This window comes from Embiotoca jacksoni, unplaced genomic scaffold, assembly GCF_022577435.1.
Source record: "Embiotoca jacksoni isolate LCO1_2020_lvr unplaced genomic scaffold, fEmbJac1.0.p SCAF_33, whole genome shotgun sequence".
Classification (NCBI taxonomy): Eukaryota; Metazoa; Chordata; class Actinopteri; family Embiotocidae; genus Embiotoca; species Embiotoca jacksoni.
Window position 1 is genome coordinate 2085607 of NW_027185385.1, and position 13979 is coordinate 2099585.

The 13979-nt window shown below is 42.3% G+C and overlaps 1 protein-coding gene across 1 annotated transcript; it reads right to left on the bottom strand.

Annotated features, from left to right (window-relative positions):
- Positions 1-459: 459 nt before the first annotated feature.
- Positions 460-5259, bottom strand: dlb (deltaB). The gene is made up of 7 exons (XM_069165046.1): positions 5048-5259; positions 4726-4965; positions 4503-4560; positions 4124-4381; positions 2606-2967; positions 2149-2365; positions 460-1977 (listed from the first exon to the last, which is right to left on the bottom strand). Exons 1-7 carry the CDS (start codon positions 5096-5098, stop codon positions 1262-1264), a joined length of 1902 nt encoding a protein of 633 aa, XP_069021147.1. The 5' UTR covers positions 5099-5259; the 3' UTR covers positions 460-1261.
- Positions 5260-13979: the final 8720 nt, after the last annotated feature.

The window sequence follows — 13979 nt, forward strand, 5'->3', positions numbered from 1 at the left end:
TTGTTTTTTTCACACTTCTTTTCTCACTACACAGTAGATGCCACAAAACCAACACATTAGATGTTATAAAGTCTTCTTTTGATTGTACCTGTTTGAGCATTTAAAGTCTCACCTACGCTGACATTGTTGATTGATCGAGTCTTTTTAAAAGCCAAAATACAGAACATAATATGGCTCTAGCTTCCTGTATGTGAGCATTTGATGCTTTTCTCTGTTTTATGTCATCAATTGAACATCTTTGGATTTTGAATGGTTCCGTTTTTGCTATTTTCGGACTTTTTTTTGGACGAAACAGTTAAATCATTAAATGAGAAAACAATTGGCAGATCAATAAGTTCAGAAATTTATTTTTTTTTCTTCTAAACCCTAACTCATCATTAACATTGAGAACAAAATACAAAATATGACCTGGACCACCTGTGCTGTGCAAAATGTGAACTCCAGAGACTTCAATCCAGAATCAAATCTTTTATTCCACTTCACAAACACAACATGATGAACTTAAATAATATGAATGGAAGCATGAAACAAAACACAAACTTTGGCATGAACACAAAATGGCACATGAAAGAGAAATGTGATCAGTAGTACATCATATATAAATATAAATTACGGTACCGGCTGATTTGTGTGATAAAGCACATGATCCTTGTATCCCTGCTCATCATTTCTTTGGGATATTTCACACAGCCCATAAAACATCCAGATACAACATCAAGCCATTCAGCATCATATAAATATATCTCTACATCTGTGACAATCAAAGTGAAGCCATAAACACAAGTTTTCAAATAAATAAATAATATAAAGAATAAAAATGATGGTGCGCACAATAAAGAAATAATGATTGAAAAGCAAAACAAAAACTGTGTTTAAATAAAAAGAAACAAAGTTAAATTATTAATGAGAATAAACCAATGAAACATGTTTTTAGGTGGGTTCTCCAGAGTGTTGTCTTCCTGTATTTGGTTTGTGTTGTAGGTCCGATGAACAGTGGAGGGAGATATTTGTCTCTTTGGGTCTTAAACATGGAAGAGCTTCGCCACGTGTCCTTTTTCAATAATATTTGAAAATCATCTTCGTCACAATAGTTCATTTGTCACTGTTTTGCTTTTTACATGGACATTTTTAACAATTATTTATCTTCAGCATGAGCATGAACAGTTTTCATCTCATGGATTCGCTCCTGTCTTCACTGTGCATGAAGACAGAGGAGCAACAAGTGCTCAAATATTTCTTACATCCGTGTTTTCTTCGTCGTTCATCGCAGCCCTGCTCCAGAACCGAGACCCGCCTCGTCCCTCCACATGAAGTCTTGCCGTTCCCCCCGGGCCTGGCTGCCCTCCACCGGTTGGTGTCTGTATCCGGACCGGCTGTCGGGGCAGAGCGAGAGGCTGAGGCGAGCCGTGCTGTTGCTGATCTTGAACATGCCGTTGGGACCGAGGAAGGCTTCTCTCTCGCTCCCTCCCATGTTGTTGACCGTCTCCAAGTCGTTATAAACTGCAATGTCGCTCAGCTGCTTCCTTCCCTGCGTTCTCCTCCTCCTCCTCAGGAAGACGATGCCGGCCACCAGAACCAGCACCAGGATGGCCAGGATGCAGGAGATGGTGAGGGTGGTGGAGGAGGGCTGGGCGGTTTGGCGTAAAGCGGGCTTGAAACTGGGCTGAAGCGTGAACTCACAACTGGGACCCATGAAGCCCTTCGGACACTGGCACACCGGCCCGGTGAAGTGGGTGAAGCAGGTGCCGCCGTTCTGGCAAGGCCGGGCACCACAGGCATCGGAGCGCACGCTGCAGTTCTTGCCAGTGTAGCCCAGCGTGCAGGAGCAGGTGTAGTCATTCACACCGTCTTGGCAGGTTCCAGCGTTCTCGCAGGGAGTCGAGGTGCAATCGTCAATGTTGACCTGGCAGTTGGCACCGGTGAAGCCGGCCTGACAGCGGCACAAGATGCTCTGGCTGAGGTCCAGACACTCTCCACCTGCAGAGGGGAGAAAGACTCTGTTCAGCATCCAGTAAATCAGGATTGGACGGTCGTTTAAAGAAGGGTGATAATTGGATTATATTTGCTGACACGAAGAGCTGAGGAGCTGCTGGTTTGCACTTCAGCCACAAGATGTCGCCAGAGGAGAAGCCTTTCCTGCCCACTCACCGTTCATGCAGGGTCTGTTGCTGCAGCGGTCCAGCTTCTTTTCACAGTTGGAGCCGGTGTAGCTGGGAGGGCAGCGGCAGGTGTAGCCTCCGGTCATCGCCTCCACACAGGTGCCACCGTTGAAGCAGGGGCCGTCCGCGCACGTCATGGCGATGATCTCGCAGTTCTTACCGTAGAAGCCCTGTGGGCAGGTGCATGAGTAGTCGTTCTCCAGGTCCTGTGGAGGGAAAAACATTCATGTTAAAGGAGGACAGATCTAGAACAGTGTGCAGTTTTCCTTTCTGCAGTCAATCAGGTTGATCTTATTTTGTCTTAACCATGAGCGCCATGTTTCTTCATTTCAGAAGAAATTTCCCCTCGGGGATTAATAAAGTGTATAAAATTTAAAAAAAAAAGTCAAATTTCAGCTCTTAGTGCCCTTTCAAACTGAACAGACTTAATCTCATTGTATACTCACATTGCAGCTGCCTCCGTTCTTGCAGGGGTTGCTGTCGCACTCGTTGGTTTCCAGCTCACAGTTGGTCCCTCCGAAACCGGGCCGGCAGGTGCAGGTGTAGCTGCCCTGACCCGTGTTGGTGCAGGTAGCGCCGTTGGCACAGGGCTTGTGGTTGGTGCAGTAGTTGAGGTCCTGGTCGCAGAAGAGGCCCCCCCAGCCCTCCTGACAGTTGCACTGCCACGGCTGGCTGCACGTCCCGTGGAGGCAGCCTGGGTAGCGGACGCATTGATTGCAGGAGGGGCCCTGCCAGCCCATGCGACACGTACAGCCCCCTGGGGCCTCGCAGTAGCCGTGCTTCTCGCTGCAGTCCGCCGAGCAGATGGCTGGAGGAGGGAGGAGAAGGGGGGGGGGGGGGGGTTGATTACAATGGGCACGCCTTCTCATAGGCCTACATCTCTCACACACACATGTACCGGGCCCCCTGTCTGACCCTAACGCTGCTCCAGACTTCACTGTTGGTTAAGTATTAAGCCAAGCAGCTGGTAGGCACACTGCAGGAGAAAAATGCTTTCTTTTATTTCCTCCCCATTACCCCCCCCTTCCTCACACCCAAGACACACACACACACACACACACACACACACACACACACACACACACACACACACACACACACACACACACACACCTTGAAAAATGAGTGTCTCACAGGGGCCGCAGCTCTTTCTCTCATTGTAACACAACAAAAGGCAGATGGAACACCACACAACGCTACAGGACACCTCTCGGATAGAAGATCAAATACTCTGAAAAGATTCCTGCCTCTCAGTGTCTCAGATCAAACATTAATCACGAGCTGAGCTGTAAAATAAAAACACTTTTTATCCATGCCTTTACAAAACTTCATTACTTTTTCCAAGCATGGCAGGAGAAAAGGTTTTCTTGTTTTACTTGAAGTCTAAATGTCTTTAGGTACTTTCACTCTCAACTTTTTCTTAATTTCTAATCAGATTTGTGTTTACACAAAAAAGCTGACTTTACACAGTTTGGAAAATAGCATTAATTTGATGTGTTGTGGGATTCTTTTCTTTATATTGGATCCTGTCTCTGTAATATTCTTTTAATCTTTTAATTAATGAAAAGTTGTATTTAGATTTTCCCATGATGAGCAGTTTGTAACTGTATTTTGTAAGGTGCTGCATTTTATTTTGAAGGCGGCTTCACAATCTTTAAACACCTTAAAAAAATCTTAACACATCTTTTTAACTTGGCATTCTCATAATCTATTTTATATATATTTTAGATTTTTTTTTTTCTAAATTGTCGTCTTTGCAATGACACTTATTTCATATTATCTAAATATTGTATTCCCATGAAGAGCAGTTTATAACTTTATTTTACATTTGGCTTAATCTCGTTAGGTTCCATTTTCTTTAGCTCCCCTACAGGTGATTCACTAAACTGCATCCATGGAACAAGTACTGGATTTCAGTGCCTTGCTAAAGGGCATCTCAGGAATTCGTATGCATGTCCACTCACGCTCAGAGCAGTAGTTTCCTTTCCATCCCTCCAGGCAGATGCGGTTGCCCTCCTCGTCGCAGGTGTAGTGGCCCAGCGTGTCGTCCCTCGGCCTGCAGTAGTCGGCGCAGCCGTCTCCGAAGTAGTATTCGTCGCAGAAGACGTGGTAGGAGTAGCGCAACTCGCTCTGCTCGCCAAAGTGTACGTCCTGGGACCAGTCCTCTCCGATGGCGAGTCTCCTCCTGGTCGCCAGACGGCTCACCAGGTTGTTTTGGTTGTCTGCAGAGGAAATGGGAGTTTTTTAACAAACAGTATCTTGTAAGGAATATGCGTGTGTCAGATGGAAAAGGCGCAGATCATTTATTTTGGTTTATCAGTGGGTCCACAACAAGCAACCTACCTGTGTACTCAGTTGGAGATTCTGCGTTCCAGGCTTCAATGATCAACGAAAATGTTCCCTAAAACAAAACAAAAACGCGTTCACTGCTTGTCAAGTGCTGAAAGGTGATGCGTGATGATGGTGGTGGGTAATTTTATGCATTTATTTGTGATCGATAAATCAAACTTGGATAAACACCAGATACATCTGAGTGGTCATACGATGCGTGTTGTGTGGTATTTACCGGCCACTTGAAGTGGAAAGGTACTCTGATGGGAACACTGCTAGAGATCGAGGTGTGATCAGCTCTGATGACGTTGGTTTGTCCGGTGCCGAAGGTGCACGGCGGCTCCGCGGAGATCACATCCTCTGGGTGTTTTAGGCAAATCCTGAAAAATATGTGGCAGTCTCTGTGTCTTCTGCAGATGCGTTGCGCCGTGTGAAATGAATGAATCTTCAGCTCAAAGACACCAGAGGAAAAAACCTGCAATGACAGAATGATGATAAATCAAGTGCGTAAAGATATCCTGAAAATCCTATTCAAGCACAAACAGAAGACAACTTACTGCGTGTGCTAAGGCCAGAGCCATGAGATATCGCAGGTGTAGATGTGCCATTTCTTCTTGACGTTTTCTCTCTAACTCTAGATGGATGTCCTCATTCACAGTGTGCAGTAATATTCCCCAAAAAAAGAAACTGCAGGAAACTCTTAAAGTGTAGACGAAACGCTCTCAAAAAAGTTTCATCACTCTGAAATCTGTGATCCTTTCGGTGTCTGTTAAATCTCCCGATGATCTTCTCCGTCCTACAACTGGCATTCCTCTTGTTTGGTTTCTGGTGCGTAAAGGCGCAGAGTGGCTTTATACCCTCTGATGCTGGGGCAAAGAGGTGGAGCCACAGCAGACCTCAGGGGAGCAGCCTGACACGCGGTGCCTGCTCTGGGATTTAGTCAACCCTCAGTACATCTGGACAAGGTTTAAGGAATATGCATAAGAAGCCAGCTTGATGCAGATATGTTTTGTAATGCTGCGTGATTCTCAAACAGCCACAAATATGCAAACTGATCAGATGGGACTGAATTACCAAGACCATCTGCCAGTTTAATAAAGTTCTTTTAAAACTTTTAGTGATGTAAGAAAATAAGATTTAAAGCTATTTGATTTGAGTGTGGTTTCCTTCCAAGTGGACTATTATAGGCTAGTTGGAATACATTTGATAAGCATTCAGAGTTTGTGAGATTTGTGAAACGATGAACAACAGCATTCCTGCATTTCATCAAACGCCGTTTTCTGGGCTGTAGATCATTATTTGGAAAGTGTATTTCACTTTGGAGTGTATACATACTAAACAAAGATCAGAAGGAAGCATGAAAGAATAGCATAACCTTTCTTTCTTTACATCCAACATTATAATTGCTCTGACGCGTGTGAGGTGACAAAGAGAGGGCAGGTCCCGGATAAGACGGCATTGTGAGTCTCGCGGTTATTCAGGCCTCCTGGAGAATGGTGTGTGTGTGTGTGTGTGTGTGTGTGTGTGTGTGTGTGTGTGTGTGTGTGTGTGTGTGTGTGTGTGTGTGTGTGTGTGTGAGTGTGTGTGAAGGGGGGTCTTGGAGGAGTTTTGACTATCATGTTGCCTTTGTCTGGACCTCATGTGAACAGCTGTATGGTAATCAACGGCACATGGTCGACCGTGCGGGGCTCCAAACCCGGCTATTGTCTCCCCGAAGCGTCTACTCCCGGCACACACACACACACACACACACACACACACACACACACACACACACACACACACACACACACACACACACACACACACACAAACCGCTAAGCCCTCATTGATTTAGGAGACCCTGGTCGGCTGTCGGGTTCAACACCTGTCGCTGGCGGTGATGGAGGGTAAACACACTTAACACAGGAGAGCTGATCTCACCGTCAGCACTGACCTTTATCAGACTATTTTAATAGAACAAGAAGGCGATAATTTAACGTTAGATTTTAATGAGCCTTAAAAATAAAAAGAATAATTAACAGATTATATTTGTTTGATTGTTTATCTGGAGGTGAATTAACAACCTGTGAATCCCAGTTCTGACTGTCACTGATAAATTCCCTTTAAAGATCCCATACACTACATTAAATGCTGTTGCTCTGAGTAAAGACACAACAACTCCAGCAGACAAAAAGATTTGAAAGTACCAGTAAAATAGGTGCAATAGTTCATCATGCACCTGCATGAAATGTCAGGGTTTATTCATTTTATGCTGTAAACATGTGTGTTGGGTTGTGTGTGTGTAGCCCATATACATGGGAGGTTGGTGTGTGGGGGGTGGGGGTGGGGTGGCGACCTCTGGCCTATTGATATTAAAATGAGAAAAGGGGACGCGTGCCTGAAGTGGCCTCTGTATATCCTGGCACGCTTCCCTGCAGACTAACTAGGACAATACAAGGAGGAAACATACACAATGTGTGCAGCAATAAGATGGTGAAATGTTGTCAGATAGTATTTTAGTTCTTATAGTCGACAGCCTGTCAGAGTGGTTCTAACAGTGGGACCACAGACCTTTGAGGAGGGAGACAGAAAAACCTCTATGTTTATTTTTTTGGTTTAGGAAGGCAGAGAACAGAAGTTGAGAAAAATAATTTAAAGGCAGTCAAACTGTGTAACAGATATTATCAGTTGTGAATACAGGCCTATACCTTTGAGGCTAAATAAAACACAAAAAAGAAGAAGGAAAAAAAAAACTTAAGATCCACTGTGTGGAGAAACTTATGGGAAGTAAGGGAGGAAGGGAATTAAAGAATCAATTAAAATGTTCTTGATCATTCTTCTGCTTTCTCCATTTGAACTAAAGAGCAAAGTAATTAAATCTTAGGCTACATTTAGATGTTTATTTAGATTTAATCTCAACAAATGATTTGAACTATATCATAGTCAGAGGCTGCAGATTCAGTATACTGCTGGTCTGCTGAGATCAGTGGTGGAAGAAGTATTCAAATCCTTAAAATATCAACACAGCAGTGGAAAAATACTCCACACAGTTTTATTTAAATAAAATAGCAGCACAATGTACTTGAAGTAAAAGTAGTAGGAGTAATTCATAGTGAAGCATCATTGTCTAAGCAGCATGTTACTGTTGGAGCTGCTGCAGGTGGAGATGCTTCAACAGCTTACTTCTATCCAGTTTTCTATCAGAGACAGCAGATAAAAGTTGGACTCTTTTCTCTCATTTTAAACCACGAGTTTAATCTTTAACAATATGTGTATTTTGATTGCTTTGAAAAAGGACTTCTCATGTCTTTTGCACAATTGAAGAGAAAGTATGACTTGTCCAGTAGAACTTTCTTTTGTTACCTCCAGTTCAGATCTTTTTTGAGAACCAACCTGGACCCTGGAATGACTCAACCTGTCTTAACTAACCTGGAAAAATTGCTTCATGAGGGAAATGTGTACAAATGTATTTCTAAAATGTTCTCCATGTGGCTGAATGAAGGCCCAAAGCCAGGACTACACAGATCCAGGATGAGATGGGAGTCAGACTTGAATATAACAATTGATAAGCAACTCTGGTCAGATTTATGTCAGAACAGTTTGTCAGCAACGGTTAATGCTCGGTACAGACTTGGTCATTATAATTTTCTTCATCAACTGTACCTCACCCCTCAGAAGCTACATAAATCCAAACCTGAACTGTCAGAAATGGGTTTCAGATGTGGTTTAGAGGTCGGCTCCTTCCTACACTGTACCTGGCTTTGCACAAAGGTGAGAACCTTCTGGCATGACTTTTGGAATACCTTGACTGTCGATCGCAGGGGTCACCTTCCCGTTAGACCCTGAGCTGTGTTTACTGGGAAATTTCACAACTCTCAACAGATCTTTAACAAAGCCCCAAATTAAACTTGCAGAAATTGCTTTGTGTGGCCAGGAAATGTAAAGCAATGACATGGAAGTCTGATTCCCCTCTTCTCATCGACAAACGGTCTGTGGAAATGAACAATTGTATCCCTCTTGAAAAGATTACATACGGTCTCAAAAAAAGATATAATTTACTTTTGAAAATCTGGCAGCCTTATTTGGAGAACATGGGTACAACACTAGCAGTGCCATAGGACTGTAACTATTTGGAGCTTTGAGCGAGGATGGAAAGCACTGTGTCACTGCAGTATCTCTTAGTGTTGTGCTACTCTATACACTGACCTTTTTTGTTTTGTTTTGTTTGGGTGGAGGGAATTATTATCATTAATATTATTATTATTATTATTATTATTATTATTATTTGTTGTTGTTTTTATTTACTTAATTTTATTTAATTTATTTGCACATTTTTCTTTCTTAATTTGTTTTGTAATTTTCCGTAATGTTTAATGTACTGTATTCAATATGTTCTGCACATTATCTTGCATTGTCAAAGCATTTTGAAAAATATAAAATAAAATATTCCAAAAAAACAATATGTGTATTTTAAAAGGTTGTGGGCTTCATTGTGTCAAATCTTCAACTCAGTCAATTTTTTTTACTAAAGTACAATATTTCTCTCTGTTGGAGTTGTAGTAGCATCAAATGGAAAAACTCGAGTGAAGTAGAAAGCACAGCATCAGTTTCCACTAGTTGGCTTTTAGCAGGGGTACTGTGTTGTTACTGTTACTGTCTCCATTCTGATTTCATGTGTAGCTCTTCTTCCTCTTTTGTACCTGCATGACAAATGAACGCTGTTAGAGAACTAAACTAAACTAAAAAAGTGTCTATCTTAGCAGACACTTTGTCCAAGTACAATTACTGCAGTTTTGTTTTTACCTCATCTTCTCATGAAATATTCACTCAGTTTTCTCCAAAATTAAACCTGAATTGTATTTTTTTTTTTTATATAGCTAGATAAGATCTTATATTAATAAATCAGGTTGGACCAAAATATGCTTTTTATCTTTTGGCTTTAGATAATTCAGGAGAGTTACTAAGCTGTAATTAGATGGATAAATTGCTTTTCATTTAAAAAATAGTATCAGGCAACACAGAGGAGTGTACATGAAGGTCTATGATGAGGAGGAGGAGGAGGAGGGGGCCTTCATCAAGTTATTATCTGAGTGTATTTTTAAGGTCAACATTTTAAGTGTGCTCCATGGGTTACCCGGCATTGTGCATACAATTTTCCATATTAATTTTATAATTAACTCTACTCTAGAGAACCACTATTGTGTTTTCCCCACCTGTGTTTTCCAATAGTAATTAATAATGATTAATATGATTTTTTTCCCCCAATATATTTCACGAGAGGAATTAAATAAAACAGGAAATAAGGATATGTAAAAAAAGTAAAGGCATCACCATTCACTCCTAAAATATTTTGATGATATTTCTTGTAACAAAAAACTTTTCACACGACAGGTGTTGGTAGTAATATATCACTAAATGATAACACATAATGTAAAATGTCATAGCTTCAGTTTTCTTCTTTTTGTTTCGATATCAAATTATTTGTGTGATACAACATTTTGACACTTGTAACTGTAAATTGTAGAGTGTGTATGTAGCACCTGTTCCTATACATCATGTCACATCTCCATCATGTCACACACATGACCCATACATCATGCTCTGCTCCTCTGGGGGAGACAGAAACAATCATTTTTAATGTGTATATTTATACTTCAACCATTTACAGTATCTGCTGCGTCCCTACGTGGATGGAGGATGTCTGTGTCTTTGTGTCAGAGGAGCAGATGGGCAGTGCAACCTCGCTGCTGTTGTCATCTGTATTACTTGCAGGCGCGTGACATGAGAGAGCCACGGGGCATGGGAACCAAAGAGGAGTCATGTCACCCCCCACTCCGGACCTCCCATTCGTTGGAGTGGCTACATCTGCCTCATGCATACAGCCCCGCAGCAGCTTGAAGATCTTCTCCCCCGGGAACCCTGCAGATCTGACCCGTGCAGGCCCTCGGGGGAGAAGTCGGGCTGTTGTGGCCACTGCTGCAACCCCGGCCTGCTGTCTGACTGTGGAACAATGGGAGGTGTGGAAGGGCTGTCTGGTGGGTTGGGATATGCTGTTTGGGTGTGTGTGTGTGTGTGTGTGTGTGTGTGTGTGTGTGTGTGTGTGTGTGTGCGTGTGCACATGCAGCCTCATATTTATGCATGTCATTTGTCTGATTGGTTGATCTCATTAAGATGCTGGATGCTGAGGCACTGTCGGGTACCAGAAGATGCTCACTGCCCCTGCTGAGCAAATATGGGCTGAGTTAGAGGGGTGTGAGATGACTGGAGGGGCATTATGAGGCAAATCAGTGGCCAGCAGTACAACTGGCAGATATACTGTATTTTCTCCTGACTGCCTCTGTAGCCACAGGTTCTGAAATCAGTGATCAGAAAGCTCGTAGGCCGTTTACTTCTCGTTTCCTCGGGCCATCTGTGCCTCTACATTTCCTTTGGTCCTCCACCAGACTCGTTCAGGACAGCAGGTTTACAGTAACACAGAGAGCTGCTGTAGTTTTCTTCAAGGCCCCTCGCCCAAGTATTTCTACTCATTTTAGGACTCTTAGATCTTCTTCTTTCACCCCATCTATTTAAGGGGAAGTCAACGTTCCTCTGGACTCTCTAATCTCCCTTTTCATCGACAAGACAACCTTTACTTCACTCTTTTAGTTTGTCAACGTGTAAATTTGTTCAAAGGGGATGTTTAAAAATTTAACAAATGATTCACAGAGTGCTTGAATATAACGTACATTAAGATAACAAGAAAGAACATGACTAAAATGAGCCTTAGTAGCAGAGACAGCACACTAAACCCATCATATATTTAGTAAGAACGAACTACTTTATAGCTGGTTTATGATAATCTGAGGTCAATTGGATGATGCTGAAATGGCACTTTGACCTTGTGAATCTGAAGATGTAATAACAGGTGACTTTTATTGTGGATGTCACCAAAGAACAGGTTTTTGTTTAACAAACCCAGTACCCAAACCTCATCGTCTCACCTTGCAGTCTATGACTAATACCACTAATCCACACCTGCTGCCTCCTAATACTGCCGAAGGATGTGCTTTGTTGCCTGTGTTGCGGGACCTTGGTCACATGATTCTGTGCCACATGACATTTACATGGGTTTACGTTTCATGCTTATAAAACGTATAACTTTTGCGCCTAGGCAGGCCAAAGCGTGGCTATTTCACGTTTTGCTGGAGTGAACTTGTGCCTCGTAAATATGATTCTAAAGTGAACTTTAGTGTCGTGTATTTTTCCCCTCTTTTTCTCAAACCCTTTCTCTCATCTCTTTTCAGTCAGAATTGATGTAATCTGTTACGTCCATCACTTGAACACCGTCAGTGTTGATATTACTTTTTTTACAATGTGATTATAATGACCCAACAGATCTAAGATGAACAATGACAAACAGTCATTTCTGCTCAAGTTTACAGGCTCTAAATGTTTGAGTTTCCTCATCCTGTAGAGAAATTGGACACTTTGGTATAATTTAAAAAAAATCCACTGGTTGATATGTACTAGCAACAAAATACTGCGGCTGCATCTTCTCAATATGCAACCTGTTACTGTCTTCATGTATATTGGGAGATCCAGTCAAAATGCAACCTAACAGCTGGTAAAAACACTGTAAAGAGGAGCATCGACAGTCAGTTTGCATGTTGGCTCTTTAAGAACAAAATATTTCCTCAACATATGGAACAAACAAATCTGTGTCTGTGAGTCATTGATCAAGTGAAAAGTTCTCCCCAAAACAACAGACACGATGAGGTAAATCAAACTGAACTCTTTGGCTCAGCAGCAGATGCATAATTACTTTTTTTGTCACAGTACAAAAGGATCCATGATAATTATTTAATCCCATCCAAGCCGAGCTGCAGATCTGCCTTCCTTCAGTCGTGTACCTTTCCCGGCTGCGTCCTGCTGCACCCTCGGTGGCAGATGGGAGATGAAAGAGGGAGCTGGGAGGAACAAGGGAAGGAGAACAGGTGGGGATGAAAACTGGAGACAAGGAAAGGCCACGAGGGTCAACTGGGGCAATAGAAGGGGGAGGAAACTTACATATAGACATGCAGAGGGACAGATCGACAGATAGATTTTTTTCCCCCTTTTCATTGTGTGTCTCTAAATCCATGTCCTCCAGCCAGATGTCGACCAAATCTGTAGAAACGTGAAATATTTCTAAAGGGTAAGACCTGGAGAAAGACAAAGCAAAATATAAAACTGTGCCGGTTTTTTGACATTATTATTTTGTTCAGTTATGTTCTTCTCTTATCTGTTACAGTATATAATAATGTTTATCATTTTAAGCATCTTTCCTTTTACCTTTTTCAGAAATTATTTTGTATCTTCATTATTTGTTCTGCTGACATTAGATTCAACCACATCAGTGCAGCGTGTGATGGCAAAGAGTACAGAGAAATGCAGCCTATTGAGGTATTTAATAATGTGATTAAGCCAGGTCCAGATTCAGTGTAAATATTCACTCTCCAAGTTGCACAGACAAAGTCGTATTTTATACTGAAGAGAGCAGTGGGGAGAGGGGGAGGGGGTGGAATCGAGTAGAATATAGTTTTATAGGCACTCCAAGTGAATAATGCCTTTTCAGAGAAGCTTAAGTCTCAGGTTTAAGGGCTCCGTGAAGAACTGGAGGTAAAGACCTGCTCACAATGTGAATACAGCTGCCTATTCAGGACCCCCCCTGGCCAGACACAATAACGTGTCCCCCTGCCTTTCAGCTAACCGAGGAAACCCCGGCAGATTGGTGAAGTCCTGCTGGATCCGTCCCTCCTCCGCTCCTCCCCTCCCTGCTGCGGCACGCCGGCCCAACCCTGGCAGCTGTTTAACTGAGGCAGAAGGGGAATAATGCAATTTGACTTAACTATCCCTCTGCGTGCGTGCGTGTGCGTGTGTCTCAGTATTTTTCACTGCATTTCATTAAGAAAGGAGCTCCATAAATTAGTCTGACTCCCCCCGACATCCGACAATGCTTAAAGCTACATATCTACCGCATCACAAAAGATGGAAACTTTATTACAGTCATCTGGGCCGAACTAAATTTGTCAGTGGAAAGACACTAAATCAGCTGTTTTACTTTACTGTAGAGATTAAACATTTGAGGACTGTAAATATTATTTGTATCAACTTCTTTAATGCCCGAAAGAGAATTTTGAGCAGAGTCACAGATTAATTCTTTTTTTTTTTTTTGGTCAAAAGAGTCTAAAAATGAATGAATACTGTTTTTTTTTACACCCTCCACTGCCAAGCATCAGTTCAAAATTGATTCTTACACCAATACTAAACATAAGATAATTTTTCCTGCAGTAAAGTTGCATCAGTTTGGAATAAATCGCCCTGTTAAATGCATTAAACAGCATAGTAATGGACTGCATCACTCTACCTGAATGAAATCACAGTGTGGAGCCCAGCTCAGAGCCCAGCTCCAGAAACAATGCTGCAGAAACAACCTTCCTCAGACAGACAGTTCGTGTATAGTACTGCTGTGTATGAACTGTTTGGACT

Bases quoted from the DNA above. Each gene is read 5' to 3' on its own strand.
- dlb (XM_069165046.1), bottom strand. From the start codon at position 5,098: ATGGCACATCTACACCTGCGATATCTCATGGCTCTGGCCTTAGCACAC. The intron at 4,966-5,047 runs GTAAGTTGTCTT...CTGTCATTGCAG, and splicing joins CTCTGGCCTTAGCACACGCA to GTTTTTTCCTCTGGTGTCTT. The intron at 1,978-2,148 runs GTGAGTGGGCAG...TCCCCTCTGCAG, and splicing joins CAACAGACCCTGCATGAACG to GTGGAGAGTGTCTGGACCTC.